The sequence below is a fragment of the Aedes aegypti genome, chromosome 1 (assembly GCF_002204515.2).
Source record: "Aedes aegypti strain LVP_AGWG chromosome 1, AaegL5.0 Primary Assembly, whole genome shotgun sequence".
NCBI classification, from domain to species: Eukaryota; Metazoa; Arthropoda; class Insecta; order Diptera; family Culicidae; genus Aedes; species Aedes aegypti.
In genome coordinates, this window is record NC_035107.1 from 170,532 (window position 1) to 190,893 (window position 20,362).

Consider the following 20,362-nt stretch of genomic DNA (forward strand, 5'->3'; position numbering starts at 1 on the left):
AAAACAGATGATCAACACATTGTTATATTTTGATCATAAAAATAAGTGTTTTGAGATACTTTTAAAAATATGGAAGTAATAGTATTAATTAGTTTTCTATGGTTATATTAGGTATTTTTCTATGGAAATGATTGTGGAAACACATAAAATGTGCACATTCTTATATTTCACATTGAATAAGACCAAAGCACTTGTAGGTTTGAAAAAAATCAATTTTCCAACATTTTGATATTGATATTATTAAAGCTATAGTGTTCAATTGAAAGTATTTAAATGAAACAGTACAAATCAAATCAAGAAAGCCAATTTCGACGTCAGTACTTTGCAATAATGACTTGAAGTGCGTAGTTTTAATCCGGGTCAGATAGGGTCCGAATGAAAAATAAGATTCCATTGGCTAAGAAAGTATTTTGAGAATTAAATATTATTCTATCCATGATGACAAAAAATGACAAAATCTCATGCCTGCCGATAGAATTGATATATCTTTTGTAGCAAAACCACGACATCCCTAAACGCTAAAGTAGGAGAGAAAAGAGCAAGACAATAATGCTCTTTTGCGACGACCAAGTAAAGTAGCTGCAAACAGCACAAACTGTGTGCAGAGTCTCATTCGAAATCCTACCAACGATTCCACAGGATGCAAACTTTCACGGCTTAGTGTCCCATTGAATCAGTGTTCGGCTTTGTAGAAAATCTAATCAGTAATGTGTACAACTTTCCACACCTTGATTTTTTTGTTATATGTGATTAGTTTTGTTCAAATGGTTTGTACATTATCAAGAATTTAAAACCAGAAGTATTGAAGAAAATAAAACATAAATTATGATCGTTAATTTAATTAGTGTTGATAGGAAATTTTCATTCCGCTCGAAAAATGTGTATGGTACTTGTTTCGCCATGAATGAAATTTAAAAATTGAAAGTGTCTCAACCAATTACCACTTCGTTACAGATCTGACAAGCATTGTAAAACTTAATTGTAAAGTTGGTAATTCATTGCACTCTTTCAAAGCTATTTGAAGCAACAGTATTTTAATCGTGAGAAAAAAAAAAAACTTTTGCCATATATAAATAAACCATGGAGAAGTTGCATGACTACCAAGGATGGACGGGACGATTCCATGAGTTCAAAGAAGGATTACGCGCGAAACGTGATGCATGGCGTGAACAGAGATCGGGTGGATTTATTCAATATCTTCGAGACAGCATAACACCATCAAACCAGCGACAGGACAATATCGACTCCAATGCGCCTTGGGGAGAAAACACCGTGGATTTTTCTCATATATATCGGTACGTACGATAGAATAAGGAAGGGGACATATATTGTCGATTATCCTAAATAGGATTTTATTTTATTATCAATTATGGTACAACTGGTGATAAAAGATTGTATTTGATGCTTTGAAGCTGGCTGATGTAGCAGGTTATTTGCGTCACTTTGGATGGACCTTGCATTCTATCTCGCCAGCAGGCTTTCAGGATATAGTTTTAGGCTAACAAGCTTTGTTTTTAGTATTTCAGAATATGAAATGCTGACCAAAAATACATAACAAAAAGCATATACTGTAGATTTGAACCTGAAAGAAGGTGTGTTTAAGCAATTAGGGCATAATTACGAGGTAAAATACTTAAATCTAGTTTTTTGATTAAAAAAAAGCTGGAAAAAGCTTAAGGCAGGTGTTTTTTTTTTGACAGTTGAATTAAAAACTTTTCAACTTTGACAAAAGGCGCCGTCTACAAATTACGTAACGCTCTAGGGGGAAAGGAAGTAGGCTCAAGCGTTACGGTTCATACATAGTTTATAAAACACACCAAATACCTGAAATTTATCGTTTTTGAATTACAGTGAAACTTCCATGAGTCGATATTGAAGGAACTATCGACTCATGGAAATATCTAGTCATGGAAAAGCAATCCTTTGGAAAGCTGCTTCTAGGGATAGTAACCATGAAATTGTGTTTTTAGTATGGTTCCATGAGTTGATAACGAGTCATGGAACATCGACTCATGGAGGTATCACTGTAAATTAAAAAATCTTTCGGTTACTTATTTTTGTCTTTATACAACCCTCTGAACTCTTTTTATGTATAAATCTATTACTTTATACGAAATGGTTGAATTCGTTCCAGACCTGGAAGGGTACTTACTTTCATATAATTTAACAATGCATGTTACTTCTATCATACTTGTTTGTATAAATTTGTGTTGTGTAAAAAAACCAAAGTAAATTCTTCGTGGTTTTTCTTCATCTGCTAGGGCTTGTTTGAAAGACAACTTGCTGTGCTAACATTGTTCTTAATAAATTCACTATTTACCGTAAGGACGCCATTCACCGCTCATTTAACAGCATTTCAACACATTAAATTCTGTCAAAAATCGATTTTTCGATATTTTTCGCTACTTTTTGCGCTAGACGCAAGGTAAAACATTTGTTTTTGTAGGAAAGAAGTTGAAATGTGAACAACGTATAATGATACCGTATAAAATGTATGCCAATGATACATGTGTAGGGCGCCATTCACCGCTCATCCCAAGTATGAGGCTCCATATACACAATTAGTTGGAATTAATTTACTTTCATTAGCTGGTTGTTACCTTTGTACTATAGTACAACAGCATATTAAAGCGTGGCAGCTTAGTCGCATTTTTCGATCTGACATAATAAAATCATTGCTCAACTCATGTTTACCGCCTTAAACAGCCTAACATTATTTTTAATAAATAGTATATAATATTAAATCTTATGAATTTCATTCTGATATATTCCATTCTAGTAGACTAATACATGCTGATGACTTTTATTGCAAAAATTTGTTCAGATTTTTCAAAATAATTCAATGAGCGGAGAATGGAGCATGAGCGGTGAATGGCGTCCTTACGGTATAAACTAAAATTTCAACCAATTCCAGCTACCAGAATCTGAGATACAGATCCCCAAAATAGGACATTCTGTATGTACAATGTGCTTTTGTCAATATTTACACAGCGAAGTTGATTTTCAATTCAAAATTTTGGTCATCATATCAATTAATCATTATTCATTAGAATCCCAAATAATTTATCGGAAAACTTCGGTAAGAACGTCACAAACGAAGGTTTCTCATCTTGCCCGATGCTTATCTGGCCCCGCCTACCCCAATCTTTGCCAATCTTCTTTTTTTTCTGTAACGCCCTACTGGTAACTTGCCTATTTTTCAGCTTAATGTTTTAAAAACAGTTGCTAGAGGTTGATGAAAGAATCTTGAAGCATGTGAAATGAAAAAGAAGGAGATGAAGAAAAATAAGAAGACAATAAAGAAGAAAAGAACTGACTAATAAAATAGTGCCTTTGGGCGCCATAGCGTTCATTCATTGATTTGTCATTATTTATATCCCTCCAATACCCCCAATTTTATTTTAGATTGTAATAAAATTTGTGGATTTTATTTTGTTCCATGGTCCTAACTTTTAGCAGAAAGTTAAATCATAAAGTCGAGTCTAGTACACGACACTGAAGATGAGGTTGAAATACGCGTATCTGTCAAAGATACAAACTCTGGTGGAATTAAATGGTATAGTACTGAATTCGGTTTTTCATCTACTTAAATCATAATGATTTCCGAACTACAAAAAAAATACATAAAATCTCAAAGGGTATCCTAGCGGCAAGGCTGGATCTCAGATGGTATCGTTCCAATTGTTGTCAAAACGTTCATGATTTTAGTCTTGTGAACTCTGAAACAATTTGCACTGCCCGTAAACCATTAGGGGAAATCAGGGTAAAACCGACACTGTGGGTAAGATCGACACCCTTTGATTTTTCATGTTTTGAGCAGATTTTCATACAGTTTCCACCACGCTCTATCTTAACTTGTAAAATGTTGTGTTTCGAATGACATTACAACTTACGCTACCAATAAACTGCCAAAATAAACAACAAAATCATATTGCATAACATACAAGCAACAGCAGTTGCAATATTTGGCTGTTATTCTTTAACTATTTTGCATGTGAAATTTTTTAAATGTCATTATTTGTTCTGCGTCTACATCATCATTTACTTTTATTACGTTCATACAACATGAAGGAGAAATTATTTTTTGGTTTTACGACACCTTAAAACGCTATTGAAAAATAAATGTCCTCTCGGGGTAAGATCGACACTTTCATTTGGGGTGAAATCGACACCTTTCTTTGCTTCATAATCTAATTTCAGGGAATCTTCCTAATCGGAGGACTGTCTCTGTAGGTTATGTGAATCTTTATTTTTGAATTCCAGTGAAGTTCATGGACGGCGAACTTGTTAACATGTAAAATATGACACTATGTAACTTGTTACAAGCTATCATTAAGTATTAAAAAATATTTTTATGTTATCACGTTTCAACTTATTTTATGAAGCTTGAAGAAAAATTTCTCTTTTAAAATTGAAAAATTAACAGAATTTGAAATATTTTCACATAAATTAATCTTATTATTTATTTACAATCCATGAGGTTCGACAGTTTTTATTATCTAAAAATAATTACACTTTTCTGTTTTGTAAAAATAGAACAGTATTTATTTTCACAACCAATTATTCGCTACAATTTTATCTACGTAAACATTACATGAACACAAATTAATAATATCCATGTGTATTCACCCCAACTTTATAATCTTAGCATGGAGCATTTGAAATTTTCACATTTATTTAGTGGATCTTTGGCCTCTCCTCAACAATTTACGTAATATGTGTATGATCTTTCAGAGGAAGGGGTCATAAATGTCGAAAGTCATGTTTAAAGCATTCTTTCGAATATGAAATGTGATGGTGATGTTTACAACGTATAAATTTTACTCAAAGTGCATGTGTCGGTTTTACCCCAACAGGGTGTCGATCTTACCCGCACTCTCAATTGTCTCACCTAAAAATGATGCAATATCAATTTGATTTAAATCACTATATAACCTTAATATATCATCCAGCGATTGCAAGGATTGATAGATTTATAACCAATATGTGATTCTACAACAATTTTGGGTTCGTTTAACAAGCTAAAGTACATAAATTTTATCAATAAGCTTAGGGTGTCGGTTTTACCCCGAATTCCCCTACGGCTTCGTGTGGCAAAAGTAGGCGTCAAAATACACTACTTATTGTGTATTTGTTGAACAGAGAAATGTAAAAAAAATAATTAAATATATACTATCCAATTCAACAAGAAAATGAAAGCACATATTGCAACACTAATGTTGAATATTGCAGCACCTCGACAAGTGTAACACCACCTCTAATAAATTTTATACCGGAGTTTTGCGGTATCATATCAAAATTATTTTCGAAAAAATGCGGCTCTGAACCACTACGATGCTCATATTATTTGAATGCTCGAATACTCAATATTGCAATCAACTTTCGGTGAGTAGTGTAAAGCTATTGATTGAGGTTCACAGTAGGTGTAGGTATTGAAGAATAATCAACATTAGCTCTCCATTCTGGGAAATTGCGCAAGATCTTGATCCCACTTTTGAATTATAATTATATTTCATCATAGCTTAATATACTATTATTGCTAATCAACCAGAAATTAATTACGTGTTACCAAAATAACTGATTGTTTAAATTTTAAAAATGAACTCATTTTTTTAATTCTCGAACTAAATGTTTTCGATTTCATTGTAAATGCCTCTGACATTTAAGTCAATTTACACCGTCTTCAGCCAAAGGCTGCATAGACAAAACAATCACTAACATTAGACAACGGACAACATGGAATTTTTTCGTTTCCTTCGACTGGAGCGGGAATCGAACCCATAAACTTTTGATGAAAAAGAAAAATTAACACCATTGAGGAAATTATTATTTGATAATTATGAAAAGAAAAAAAAAACGGATTAGTTTCACGGTAAAATAGTAGAGGTTATTAAATTTAATCAGAATTTTCATTGCAGGAAAAAATCGAGATTGGAGTTGGTTCGCGTATCTGCTGCGGTGATGGGAATCGAATTTTCATATGCAGCAGAGACCGCTTTCGTATCGCCCACTCTTCTTAAAATCGGAGTACAACACCAGCATATGACGCTTGTTTGGTGCCTATCGCCTTTGGTTGGATTTTTTCTAACTCCTGTTCTAGGCTCAATGAGTGATCGTTGTAAAAGCAACTTCGGTCGACGTAGGCCATTCATATTAATATTATCCATAGGAGTTCTTTTAGGGTTACTTTTAGTTCCAAACGGTGAAAGTCTTGGTTACGCATTTGGTGATGAATATCCGAGGACGTCTAACGACACCATCATTCCAATTAAAAGTATACTTCCGCACAGATCCACAGCTCAAGATGTTAGTTATGAAGAAGATGAAACCTTGACAAGTTCTACAAGATCACCTCATCCTTGGGGAATACTTTTCACAATACTCGGAACCGTACTTCTCGACTTCGATGCAGATGCTTGTCAAAGCCCATCTAGAGCATATCTACTTGATGTAACGATTCCCGAAGATCATGCAAAAGGATTATCAACATTTACAATCATGGCTGGACTTGGCGGATTCATGGGATACTCTTTAGGAGGCATCGACTGGGACAATACTTTAATTGGCCAAGCATTTGGAGGCCACGTAAGGGCAGTGTTTTCACTTATTACAATTATATTCATACTTTGCGTGTTTTTCACCATTACGAGCTTCAGTGAAATACCGCTTTGGATACTAGACGAAGAGATTCATAAGCAAGACCCTGCTCCAATTTGTAAAGTCACCAAAGCTATGTCCGAGCAGGATGTTGTCGAGAAAACTGATATCGCATCATATGGAACTGTTGAAGAAGACAAAATACATCACCCTCAAAACAATTTACGGAGATTTACTATGCCAGCTCCATCTGCAAACCTTGATTATGATGAACTTCCCGGAAGCAACTGCGCTGAAACTTCATTTATCAAAAAAGATCCTATAGAGAACATGAACGATGACATTGAGCATAAAAACGATACAATAACTCTAAGTACATATTTAAAATCAATCATATACATGCCACATTCACTTCGAATGGTTTGTCTGACAAATCTTTTCTGTTGGATGGCACATGTTTGTTATTCGCTGTACTTCACAGATTTCGTTGGGGAAGCGGTTTTTGGAGGAAACCCTAAAGTAAGTGATGATATCATTTTATTATGAAAAATAATCAATAAATGAATTCTAGGCCCTGGATGGAACTGAAGAGTACATTAACTATGAAGAAGGAGTTCGATTTGGATGCTGGGGTATGGCCATGTACTCACTGTCTTGCGCTTGCTATTCTCTGATCATAGAAAAGTTAATAACCAGATTCAAGGCTCGAAAGGTATATGTCGGAGGATTGCTGTTTTATTGCTGTGGAATGACGCTAATGGCCCTGGCTAAACATCGAGCCGGTGTTATCATATTTAGCTGGACTGCTGGAGTAATGTACTCAACTTTATTCACCATGCCATATTTACTGGTGGCTCACTATCACTCCGAGGGCATAGTAAGTTAGGCTACTTGTGTAACATTATTCCAAAATTGCTCATCATATTTTATTTTTATAGTTTGAGGTAGTTGCTGAGGGTGACGAGAAGCAAGAGACGAATGTTCGTGGTTTGGGAACCGACGTAGCAATTGTAAGCAGTATGGTCTTTTTGGCTCAGTTCATATTATCTATTTGTATGGGAACAATAGTTTCCTGGAGCGGAACAACAACGGCAGTCGTTAGTGTGGCAGCGTTTTTAAGTTTCTGTGGTGCTATTTCAGCAACAAGAATAATGTACCTTGATTTGTAATTATCGCTGAAAGAGTTTCGGACAAGTTAATAATCTTAAGGATAATAACGACGTTAGAGTCAATATTATGAATATGTTTATTATGTGAATAATAATATGTAATATGAATGATATAAATATATGTAAAGCTTAATTAAATGGAAAAGTTATGTTTTTAATTAGTTTTTCAAATTATTTCTGCATTTATCGAGGATGTCTTTTTTGATTGATGGATAATCTGGGTGAGTTTTTAAAACTTGCTGGCAAATGTCGATTGCTTCTGCATATCGTTTAATTTTCATATAGTTAAATGCCAACTTATACCCAATATTTGGTTTCGATTTAGCGCTGCATTTCCATGCCGAGTCATAATACATTGATGCGTTTCTAAAATTTTGTTCTTTTTCAGAAATAAGGCCCAGAAGTTCATAGGCCTTCGTGCATGATTTATTGTGTTCTAGAACACGTCTAAGTAAATCTGTGGACATTTCATATTTTCCAGCTTGTAAATACAGATCGGCTAACAGCAACCAGGATTTTTCGAGATAATCAGCTTCTTCGAAAGTCCAGTTTACTTTGACAATTCGTTTCAATTGATTTTTAGCTCTTTGAGATTGTTTCAATATAACGTATGCTGATGCCATGCCATAAATTGCTCCAACGTGGTCTTTATATTCTTCTTGAGTAGCAATTGCTGTAAAATCTTGCAGCGCCCTATCTATGCTATGTTTTTGTCTGGATGCCACTAGAAGAAAATTTTCCAACAATCGGTGATTCAATGCCTCGTTATCGATCACACCTGGGCGTGGTTTTAATTCCTTTAGTAAACGTTCTGCTGTTCTGAGAGCCATTGCTCTAGAGTCTTTGATTTCTAAATCATCAGCTCCAATGTCAATCACACCTTCATTAGGTAGATCTCCGTCAGGATTTAAGCAAATTTCAATCATGTTATAAATTGCTTGTTGTCCCCATTCAGTATCTTTACGACAGTTATTGAAAAATCTTAAGGCACTATTTGGATTTCCACCGTACCATTCATTTAATCCCTTACAATAGTTGAGACCAGCCTCAGTGTCCGGACGAGCACATTCATCCTCGGCTCGATGTAAAAACTGTTGAACATCGTGCAGCGTTCCTGATCGACGCATAACTTCTATCAATCTGGCTAATGCTGTCCAGTACGTCGATTGTGATAGCAGCAATTGAGAGAAATGAAAGGCAGCATTCTCGAAGTCCATCTGAAAATAGCGAAAAAGATCATCCTGTTTTCCACGGTACAACATAAAAAAAACGCATAAACATACCCTTCTGAATGACAAATCTGCCATCATAACCGATGCTACCTCATTGTTTGGATCGTTCTGTAGTATTGTTGCACAGGTCAGTTGACATTGATCCATATTGTTCACATGCATGTAGGTTCGAGCCAAAGCTGAGAGTAACCCCACATCATTAGAATTCATCCTTAGTGCTTCCCGATAATGGTGAATTGCTTGCTCATTGTCTCTGATAGCAATTGACTGCTCTGCCATTAAAACGCAAATTCTACTTTTGATCAATATAAACATATTAATTATAGATAGCAAAATGAATAAGAACATAATATACCTCACTAGTATTTTATTTTGTTCGTGCAGTGCTACATTCTGCTCCATTTCAAGATGCTTAAGTATTTTGAACTGATTATCTCGAGCTTCTTTCAAGGTATTCAACGATGAGTTCAAATATCCAGCCTTTTCTCGAACGCGTGCCAATAATAAGAGCTGTTTGGTCCTGGTTTGCAACGTAGAAATATCTTCGATTTCACTGAAACGAACATCATACATACAAATGTGTCTACTTTCAAATCCAATACAATTAAAACTTACTTTTTTGATAATTCGATTTCATCTACCAAAGTCTGCTCTGCATTTGAATATTGTTTAAGTTTTAAAAACAACTCAGCCAAATCTAACTTCAGGAGACTATTCTCTGGTGTAGCGATTGCCTCTTGATAATAGGATATCGCTTTTTTGTACTGATGAGTTTTAACATATGCCCTGCCTAGTTTGCTTGCAAGTAGTGCATCCCGTGGGTTCTGTTTCTGAGCTTGTCTGTAGGCTTCTATTGCTTCATCAGCTTCTTGTATAGACATATAAGCATCTCCCAACATCAAGTAGCTGGATGGGCCTGGACAATTAGCTACTAGTTCTCGAAAACATTGAGCATATGCTAAGCGATCTTTTTTATGCACTAAGTAAAAATGGGCCATTTTCGTTTTTGCCTGAATATAGTATTGTTGGTTCGGTTTGATCGTTTTTAAAAGCTCAATTGCTTTGACAAAATTTCCTTGCTGCATGTAAAAATCTGCTGTTGCGACTGAGAGTCTTCCTTCTTCTGTTGTAGATGCGAACTCAGATGAAACTAATTGCATAAGTTTTAGAGCTTCTGAATTTTGATTCATAAGAACATGGGTGTTTATAACTTCTAAGTACAGTGTAAGTAAATCTGACACGCCAAGGGGCTTTCCATCAGATTTCATATTTGCTACAGATTTGCCTTGGCTTCCATTAGTATTGATTCCACAAATTCCCATAGCGATAAAGAAGCTCTTGAGGGCGTCTTCGAAACGTTGTTGATTTTTATACACAATTCCTAGTAGTAGATGGTACATGGGATCATCACGAACCTTGAAATTATGACTCAGACATATTTCTAAGCTCTGCGCAGCTCTTTGATATGATTTTTGTTGTATGTGAATTTGTGCGATGAGTAAGTGTGCATCTGAATAGGTTGAGTCAATCTCTTGTAGAATTTTCTGTAAAGTGCCTGCGGCAGCTCCAACTTCACCACTAAGATATTGTACACGTGCTAACAGATATGAAGCTTCAACCAGTCCAGGGCAAGCTTTAACAATCGAATCTAGTATATTAGCACTATGTCTGAGTGAGGGATGTAAAGAATCGATCGACATCATATCCATGCTCTGCTCTGCAGGTGAGTGCTTCAATAGCTCTTTAACCAACTGTATTAAAAAATCAGGATTGAATTGTCTCAAATACTCCAGCCCATAGGACAATGCATTCAAATTTTTGAATTGAATTTCACTTGCTTGAAGCAGCATGCTAACAGCTGTTTCGTGATTTGTATGGTGTAGTTTAGAAGACATCAGCAATAAGAGCGGTATTTTGTCCTCTCCTTGAATTTCAGTCAAAAATTCAATCTGCTGAGACACTTGTTCACTAATTCCTGAATCCATCATCTGACATAAAGTCAGTCCACACAAAGCGTACATTGAACTGTCGTCTAATTTAGATGCTAATTTGAACAGTTTTGTTGCTTCTTTGTAATTTTTCTGCAACACATTTTGATACCCCAATTCTGTGATATATTTTGCATTTGATGAATTCAATTTGTAGGCTTTTTCTACAAAAGAGTATGTATGGGATAGAATTGAAGCATTTCTTCCACAAATTCTGGAAAAAAGTTGCCCCGTTTGCATGAAAAGGTCTCCGTTAGCAGGTTCGATTTTCTCCATTGTAGTAAACAAATACTGTAACGCTGAGAGACTGCTGGTATAATTCCCATCCTTTGCAACTAGGATTAATATTTTCACTTGCAATGCTTCAAGATTAGTGGGTTCGAGGTTAAGAATCCTCGTTGATGTCTCAACAGCATTTTCCCAATTCCAATTGGAAAGGTGACATCTCATTTTTTCAATGAGTGGAATATTCAATTCAGGATACCGTACGGAAAGTCGATTTAAAACGGTAATTGCTGCTTCAAAGTCGTTGTTCAGCTGGTGATACCGCACTTGTCCAATATTGGCATCAATTTGCTTTCCATGTTCAAGTGCTTTATCAAATAGGTCCAATATGAATGATGAACGGGGCTTGTGAGAAACTAGCTCACACCATCCTTTCAATGTTAAAATTTCGGGATTATTTGGTCCAAGTCTTTGAGCCTTATCTGCATACTCTTTTGCCTTGTCATATTTTCCAGTTAGAAAAAGAAACAATGATGAATAGTATGCAGACATGGACGTAAGGCGTTTACGTTCATCTTTAAGTCTGCTATCCAGGCTTAGAAGTTCTTCCTTATCAATAACACTGCATCGTTTATGAGCATACAATAAGCTTAACACCACAGCCATTCCCAAATCCTTATCGCCAATCAACTGATTCAATTCTCGAATGCCTTCTTGTAGTCTCACTCCTTCGAGAATCAATGCGATTCCGTTATAAAACCTAAAACTGGTATCGGCGGTATACTTTCCCGTTGCATCCAAAACGATACGCTGCATGGTTCGGTACAACTTTTCTCGACCATAGTACAAAATCACACTTTTGTAATCTAATTCATCCATTTTCAACAATTTATTCTTTACGGGAACAAAATATTTCAACCGAAAAGTTTTTAGTTTAGTTTGTTTATATATGTGGAATCACCATGGCAACACTCAATTTGGCGTAAACTGAATATCCAAGCTAAACCGGTTAACACAACAAGTGTTGAAGCAAAATATACAAGGTATTCCTTTATTAATATGTATAAGGGGAAAAATGACGTCATGGTGTATTTACCTCACAGGCTTATTCAACACTGAAACGAAAAGGGACACAAAAATGACGATCAAAATACATACAGAATGCAAAAGAATTGATGGTACAAATTATATACTTTGCAATTTGATTGCCTCAATTCAAAAGTAATCAAATTTGAATATTGAAATCGTTCAAATTGTTATATGATTTGATCATAAGGTTGGGAATTGGTCAAATGATGAAACCGTAGGCAACGATGCAATTTATAATTATTTTCTTTTATGTTGCCAAGATGGTGTGACGGTTCAGTGTTTATTTCAGTGTTTATTTTCTTCATCATCACACACATACTAATACGAGAGTAGTTCAATTGAAGAACGTGTATATATGTCCATACATATCTGATTTACTCTTATTCGTGCCAACTACATCCCGGCGACTGATGGTAGTTGTTTCCCAAACGTAAACAACGTCAGTACCAAAGATAAGTCCGAAATGCTTCCAACGCAAATTGCTCTTCGTTCGAGATACGTAACTCGCTTGGTAAAAGCCAACTTTTGCTCAGATGCTTTAATGGTTCAACATGACCATCAAAACTCCGAGTTTGCAGTGCATTTACACGACAGTAAGGCATTCGTAAGTTATACATATGACCAGCGAAAAAACCGAATATCTATCGATCATACAGAGGTTCCGTCCGTCTTCCAAGGAAAAGGTGTTGGCAAAAAGCTGGTTGAAGTAAAAGTATACGGAGGACCAAATTCATAATAAATACTTATAAGATTTTCTTTCATTTCTAGGCTGCTCTTCAACACGCAATTAAGGAAAACATGAAAATAACTTTTGTTTGCGAATTCGCTCAGAAATACTACAATGATAATAAAGGCCGCTTCAAAGATTTAGCTTAGCATTATCCTCTGGATATGAAAAGGTTAATCGCTTCATGTATAGAAAATAAAATGATTGTTTTGTTAATGCTCACTAAAGAATAACAATAAACTTGGAATGTGTCAATAAATCTTTGAGCTGTTCAGTGGAATACTTATAAGTAAATTAGAATCGAATTTAGTACTAAATTCGGTTGGAATGTGTATTACTTTATTAATTTATCTCTACGAATCTCCTATTGCACTTCAAATTAAAGAGGCAAAGCAAAGCGGTGTAAGTGAAAAAATCCAATTTATGAGAAAAACGGATTTGGAATTTTGCAGCTAAAACAAGCCAATTTTGTACGAGTTATGATGTTTTTGCTGTTGTAAAACTCACCTGAAAATACGAGGGAGAATGCTTGGAAGTAGTAGATTTTTTAGTATACTTAACTTAAAATCGATCAAAACATTTCCACTCCGCTGTTGTGCACCACAATGGTCGCGAAGGATCTTCATTTTGGACATTCGATAATAATTTCGTTTCGTAAGATGAAATACGACTTGAACATCTTCATGACTCGCATGATCATGAAGTTTTGATCAAAAAATTTAAAACGCATGATCATGAAGTTTTGTTCAATAAATAAATTTAAAACTACAATTTTTAGGTAGAATTACACGACTGTTGAGGTCTCACTTTTGAATTGATTAACTTTTGTTGAGTTTCTGGCAAAATCGTTATCCAATTTCTGGTAAAATATTTACTTTGCCTTATGAAATATTTACCTATTTCTCAGGCAGATTTCTTTCAATATATTGTACAAACTTGTGTGAGATCTTTGGTGGTTTTTACATAATCATAATCCCATTGAGATTGAGATTTCTGTCAGATTAAAAAAAACAATATTTACCGCTCTCTCCGGGTCATGTTGGTTTTCAATAAAAATCTTCACAGATCAATGAAATTTTAAAGGACACTTTGGATTTTTGGCAACAAAATTTCTTGCAAGATCTTTGGTAACTTAATGCAAATAGTATGCAAAATGAAATTATGAGATCTTTGTTTTGTTTTTTTTTTTAATCCTTGACATATTCTAGTGTAGTAGCCGTAGCGGTGAACGCGCAGCAATTCAACAAGACCTAGCTAAGGTCATGGGTGGAAGTCCCACCGGTCGAGGATCTTTTCGGATCTAAATTTCCCTCTTAACTCACGTATCATAAGACCAGCTTTTTTAAAACTTGCGATAAACACCGTTATTAACTATGGTCTTTTCAATATCCAGTAAATAAGTAAGAGTTCACTGTAATAGGGCTTATGATGGTCTAATTTGATTGATTCTTTTTATTTTATTTCCAAATTTGTGTTTCGTGGTTTTGCAACTCGTCATTTATATACTTTTGGCATGTTAGTACTAGAGATTTATCGATCGACTAGCCCCATTGCCCAAGAAAATCGTCTACCAATATGAGAACATTTTACTGTCGTAGTCATAAACCAACCTTTGTGCATATACATTTGTATACCTACTTATGAATTTCACAGGATGGCCACTAAAAACTCGCATCATCAAACACCAACTGAGTATAAGTAATATTAGGTCCGATTTCTTTCTTCCATCTGATAAGTTTCATTATAATGTCTCGCATGCGCTTCAGTATTTCTTTGTCCATTGTGTGAAAAGTGTAAGAATATCGAAAAAATATCTGCTCATACATGGTAAATTCGTTTTCGGTAGAAATTTTCCTAAATAAAATCGATAAGTCAGACAACGACAGGTATGTCCTTGCATCAATCCATTCATTGTACAGATAGTCTAGGGTATACTTCAAGGCTATTTTGTTATGACTAATGGAAGAAAGTATGTGATGGCTATACATATTGAATGTTGGATTTTTCAACAATGCGAGTGTTTTCTTGATCAAACTTATTTCTCGAGTACATCCTAAAGCTTTTACAAGTATTTTCTGAAGATTAATATCCTCTGAGTCAAGGAATTTGTTTTTTAACAATTTCCATTCATTTGTGCCACTGTATTTGATTACCGTACAGGTAGACAAGAATAGTTCATTCTCTGAGAGCTGAAAAGCTGAAGATGTGCTGTTTATGAACACTTCTCGGAAGATGCGTTTTTGATTCTCGATGCATGCTGCAACACCAAGTCTGCAGGCCCATTCTACCAGAAGAGAGGATATCATTGTGTTGCTTGTCTGTCCATTGACGATATAATCCTCATATTTATCCACTATCAGGTAAATGAGAAATTCCTAAAATTGGAAATGATTATGATTGCAGAAATGTTCATCTGATTTAGCTTACTTCTACATGTATAAAATTTGGATGGTCTTCCAATGCCTCGTAGATAAACTTTAGACTGTCAAGGGCACTCTTCCACGGCTGATAGAGATCGTCATTTTTCTTTAGGAAAGAAACAACATTAAATGCAACAGAGTAATCCAAAAGCCCCAGTCGAGCTAAATTCAATGCATCGTCTACAATGGTCGCCAACGTGCTGTAAGGTAGAGTTTTAAAGTTTGCATTCAATACATGGGCTAGTTTTATCCAATGTGACAATTCATAGTTTACTCGATAGTATCCTGGAGAAAAAAAAAAAATTAGTTCTTTATTAAGTAGATATTCTAAGATGGAGCTAACCTATACCACTAGGGTTAACAATGACCCATGTATTATTTGTTATAAGCTCACAGCTGGTTTCAATTGTCAATAGATTATTGGAATCTATCAGCCAGCGAACTTTCTCAAAGAACAGTTGTTGGTTTGTGTCATTGATAAATGTGATTGGTATAGTCCATATTTGCTCACTGATCTCTTCTTCGAAAGGAATCATTCTTTGGCGTAACTCAAAATGCCCACTAAAATTGTTCCTATTTATCTCTATGATAGGATACTTTTCAAAATTCGACCAACTATGGAGAAAGCTGTTGAAAGTTCCATCAGTGTGACGATTATTGTTATTGAGTATCTCTATAATATCCACTGATTCATTATTCATCCGCTGGACGAAATACTCTCTAAGAAATGCATTGAAAGTTTCCTCTCCTAGTGTGTAATTCATCATGCGCAATAAGCTAAGGCCCTTATATCGTACTAGTTCAAAATGAATGTCATCCTCCCACGGGTTTGTAAGAACATTCAAAGGTGAAGTCTTCGAATTAACTTCTTCTTGCATAGCGCGCATTTTTCCTTCCAATAGAAAGTCATCCACTTCGAAGGTATTATTGTCCAGCTAAAATTGTAAGCTTTATTTAGTGTATGTGTGTGTGTACGTGGAACCGAGTTTCGATTACCATTTTAAGTGCAATAGATTCCATGTATAAAGGTATGGATTCGTGCAGCCAATATACTTCTTTGTTCTTGTAATCGGCAAGATTGTGAATCCAGAGTTTGGCTAGCTCATTTGCAATTACACGAAGTAACGAATCATCCGTGGTAGGAAAATAAGACAGATCTTTGATAAGACGTTTCTCACTGAAACACAAAAAATGTTAAATTTCAGCATTAGAAGAAGACATTATCAATCACCTTGAAAGAATCATTCCCTCCTTAATTTCTCTCACTGTACTGTCAGCATTCGGGATGGTTACATATTTGATTGTCTGGTAAGGAAAATTCATCCGCATGAACTGCTCATAGACCTTCATTACTGATGCAAATATAGATACTATATCTTTCAGATAAAGATCATATCTGTTTCGTGTATAAGCTATCAAATTAACCTTCTCTGTCAACACGTAGCGTTCTGGTGTCATATCCGTGATGATAAATCCAATTTCCGAGGCTCTTACCATTCCGGTGGTATTATAGGTATCAACAACGAAAGTATCATCTTCCCTAAGAATGAGAATTTATGAAATGAAACAGGAGTTAAACATGTACACAAAGATACTTTACATTGGTTCTTGAAGCTCAAGATTCAAACTAGAAGCGGTATTCATGTGTGTTTTTCGTGCTATGTTTATTTCGAATGGTGATCTGCAATAAAACATCAATTATTTTAATTATTGAGAAATAATAATTTGTGTTCAACACTACAAACCGAAAATTATGGTCATCCATACAAGGATACAATTTTCGTGCATTATTTGGTTCCAAAATGGTTGCTGCTATAAATCTGAAAATAAGTTGTAAAATATAATAGTTTAGAAATTCAATATTACTTCGATTCAATCAATCAGTCATTACCTATGGTTTGGTTCTCCGTCATCATAATGCGTTACATATAAACCTTTGTCGTTAGTCATATTCCCTGTAAAATTTACTTTTACGATGTAATAAATATCTTTTTTCATTTCTGTTCCAAGATAGATAATCATTTTTTCATTAGACTCATCAAATTCTAGATCCAAAATTTTTATAGTTACAAAATCATCAGGAGGAAAAACTGGATGGTGGTAGTACTCTACAGTAGGTAAATCATTAACCGTTTCGTTTTCGGAGCTTTCAATGGGTTCTTCTACAGTGAATGTTTCCTTTGCATCAGAAACTTGTCGCTTCATCCTAAAACGTGGTAGTAAATCTTCTTCACTCAAGTCCCAATCAAGATCTTCGTCAAAATCTAGATTGGTGAGACGTATGCTTTTTAATACAGTCACATCTTCCAATTTTATGTTCAAATTTTTCACGTTCAATTCTATTCGCTTGTTGTTGTGTTTCTTTGACGTAACTGTTATCCATACGACTCCACTGTATGTGAAGGGATTATCTGTTTCGTTGAATACAGGATGAATAAATAGCCTGTAATGCTTTGGAATAACATGTTTCGGTATTCTTGATCGCTTGTCAATCAAATATGCACGATGGTTGAGAAAATCTTCCAAAGTAATGTTCGGCTTATGCTATAAATATGATATTTATCAAATAAGATAACGTGTTTATGAGCTCAAACATATTTATCTTTATACCTCATATGCGTACTTCGTACTGAAAAATATTGTAAACGACATGAAAAATATGAAGATGAAAATCAGTACTGCAATGCTGATACCCCGACAAATTGACACAAAACATCCTCCTTTTCTGGAATATTCAATATTGTTTTCATCCGGCGCGGCCACAACAAAGTTTGAACGATAATCCGAGTTCTCTCCATATCGATAAATTATCCTCCGTTCACGATCTATTGAACTCATTCTGAAATAGACTTTTAAATTTATGCAAAATCTTAAAATTACAGCAAAGCGAAATTAAACCGCACGCGCTTGAGAATCATGTATAACTGACCTAACGAATTCTGGATCACTGCATCGTTCGTTATATTGCTCTTTTGTCAATGGTATGAAGCAGCAACAGTAACACTACAGCGCAATCACAAAATTGGCACGATATTCAATGAATATGTTTTACTCACAATAGCATTCAGTTTAGCCAAAGACTTCACAAAATTGCACACACGTTCTCACAACTAGTGCCGTTCTGTATGCAAACGAGAAGGTGACGACGAAATATTCGGAACCAGACTGGAGTCGTTAAACCCAGCATCTTGATTCTAGTTATCTACCAACACAAACAGCTACACATGAATATCATCAACAATAGCGACAAACGGAAGAACAACTATAAACGTGCAACCAAACCCACGTACCTATCTAAACAGGAATGTGACGTACCAGCTTATCTTTGTGCAAATACCTACTCTGTTGAGCTACAATCGAGATGAATGGAATGAGCGAATATCTGAATGAATATATTTAATTCGCTCCGTGATCACCGTGCGATCAGTCATATTCAAAGCACTTTACCGCGCATACTGATTGTTCAGCATCGCCAAATTAGTAATTAAATTTTACTGATCAACATTAGCATGGCTAGCTGTTTATGCTTGTTACCAATGTATTATTAATTATGCAACAAATTTGAGCTCTTTTTTCAATTTTTCGTATAAGCGACTCGACAAGCCGTGTTGAAGTTATTACAAACAAAAAAAGCTTGTCATTCACTTTGGACTCAATGGAGACATTTTTGTGAAATTTGCGAAAAAATTAAACATCTTATCAGCGCGAGTCGTGATCACGAATCAAATTTTAGGATCATAACCATGACTATGTATGTATTATCTTTCAATTTAATCTGCAGATCCACCCCATCGCTTACTACTTTACTTCAGTTTTTGAAATACACTCTTCTATTTACGCTTACGCTCCTATTGGGACAGCGCTAGCTTCTCAGCTTAGTGTTCCAGGAGCACTTTTACAGGTAATTAAGTGAAAGATTTCTATGTCAAATTTACGATTTTCAGACAGTGTTTGTATACTCACACTCAAATCTCAATTATTGAGTTCGCGAGAAAAAACTTATTTGAGATCTGCTTTGCAAAATGAACGAATGTGCAAGTTAAGAATCAAAGGCCGATTCTTTAACTTCAGCATAATCAACGTGCATAGCCCACAATCCGGAAGCACTGATGATGACAAGGACGCATTTTACGCGCAGCTCGAACGCGAGTACGACCGCTGCCCAAGCCACGACGTCAAGATCATCATAGGAGATTTGAATGCTCAGGTTGGCCAGGAGGAGGAGTTCAGACCGACGATTGGAAAGTTCAGCGCCCACCGGCTGACGAACAAGAACGGCCTACGACTGATAGATTTTGCCGCCTCCAAGAACATGGCCATTCGTAGCACCTATTTCCAGCACAGCCTCCCGTATCGGTACACCTGGAGATCACCTCAGCAGACAGAATCGCAAATCGACCACGTTTTGATCGATGGACGGCACTTCTCCGACATAACCGACGTCAGAACCTATCGTGGCGCCAACATTGACTCCGACCACTACCTGGTGATGGTGAAACTGCGCCCAAAACTATCCGTCATCAACAATGTACGGTACCGACGCCCGCCCCGGTACAATCTCGAGCGGCTGAAACAACCGGATGTCGCCAATGCGTACGCGCAGCATCTTGAGGCAGCGTTGCCGGATGAGGGCGAGCTCGATAGGGCCCCTCTTGAGGACTGCTGGAGGACAGTCAAAGCAGCCATTAACGACGCTGCCGAAAGCGTTGTTGGATATGTGGAACGGAGCTCAAGAAACGATTGGTTCGACGAGGAGTGCCTAGAGGTTTTAGAGGAGAAGAATGCAGCGCGGGCTGCAATGCTGCAGCATAGTACGCGGCAAAACGTGGAACGATACAGACTGAAGCGGAAACAGCAAACCTGCCTATTCCGGGACAAAAAGCGCCGCCTGGAAGAGGTGGAATGCCAAGAGATG

At 36.0% G+C, this 20,362-nt stretch overlaps 3 protein-coding genes and 1 long non-coding RNA gene across 7 annotated transcripts; 2 read left to right on the forward strand and 2 right to left on the reverse strand.

Moving 5' to 3' along the window:
• Positions 1-602: 602 nt before the first annotated feature.
• On the forward strand, positions 603-7,911 carry LOC5575835 (proton-associated sugar transporter A). The gene is made up of 5 exons (XM_021838754.1): positions 603-886; positions 955-1,295; positions 5,919-7,116; positions 7,169-7,474; positions 7,536-7,911. Exons 2-5 carry the CDS (start codon positions 1,081-1,083, stop codon positions 7,764-7,766), a joined length of 1,950 nt encoding a protein of 649 aa, XP_021694446.1. The 5' UTR covers positions 603-886; positions 955-1,080; the 3' UTR covers positions 7,767-7,911.
• LOC5575834 (tetratricopeptide repeat protein 21B) lies at positions 7,828-12,196 on the reverse strand. 2 transcript variants are annotated; one of them, XM_001655809.2, is made up of 4 exons: positions 9,614-12,196; positions 9,354-9,551; positions 9,050-9,290; positions 7,828-8,983 (listed from the first exon to the last, which is right to left on the reverse strand). In XM_001655809.2, exons 1-4 carry the CDS (start codon positions 12,088-12,090, stop codon positions 7,925-7,927), a joined length of 3,975 nt encoding a protein of 1,324 aa, XP_001655859.2. In that variant the 5' UTR covers positions 12,091-12,196; the 3' UTR covers positions 7,828-7,924. The 2 variants fall into 2 exon arrangements, with proteins under 2 accessions (XP_001655859.2, XP_021694443.1); XM_021838751.1 differs by having other exon boundaries at positions 9,050-9,293.
• A 214-nt stretch (positions 12,197-12,410) lies between these two features.
• On the forward strand, positions 12,411-13,286 carry LOC5575833. Its single transcript, XR_002499117.1, has 2 exons — positions 12,411-13,006; positions 13,069-13,286. It is a non-coding gene; the product is annotated as an uncharacterized LOC5575833 (long non-coding RNA).
• Positions 13,287-14,345: 1,059 nt separating this feature from the next.
• LOC5575832 (aminopeptidase N) lies at positions 14,346-18,739 on the reverse strand. Of its 3 annotated transcripts, none has more exons than XM_001655807.2 (10): positions 18,377-18,739; positions 18,058-18,286; positions 17,339-17,991; positions 17,193-17,267; positions 17,048-17,128; positions 16,679-16,987; positions 16,444-16,624; positions 15,791-16,382; positions 15,455-15,732; positions 14,346-15,402 (listed from the first exon to the last, which is right to left on the reverse strand). In XM_001655807.2, exons 2-10 carry the CDS (start codon positions 18,283-18,285, stop codon positions 14,689-14,691), a joined length of 3,111 nt encoding a protein of 1,036 aa, XP_001655857.2. In that variant the 5' UTR covers position 18,286; positions 18,377-18,739; the 3' UTR covers positions 14,346-14,688. The 3 variants fall into 3 exon arrangements, with proteins under 3 accessions (XP_001655857.2, XP_021694444.1, XP_021694445.1); XM_021838752.1 differs by having other exon boundaries at positions 18,058-18,296; XM_021838753.1 differs by lacking the exons at positions 14,346-15,402; positions 15,455-15,732; positions 15,791-16,382; ... (3 more) ...; positions 17,193-17,267; positions 18,377-18,739 and having other exon boundaries at positions 17,421-17,447; positions 17,518-17,991; positions 18,058-18,369.
• Between the last annotated feature and the right edge of the window lie 1,623 nt (positions 18,740-20,362).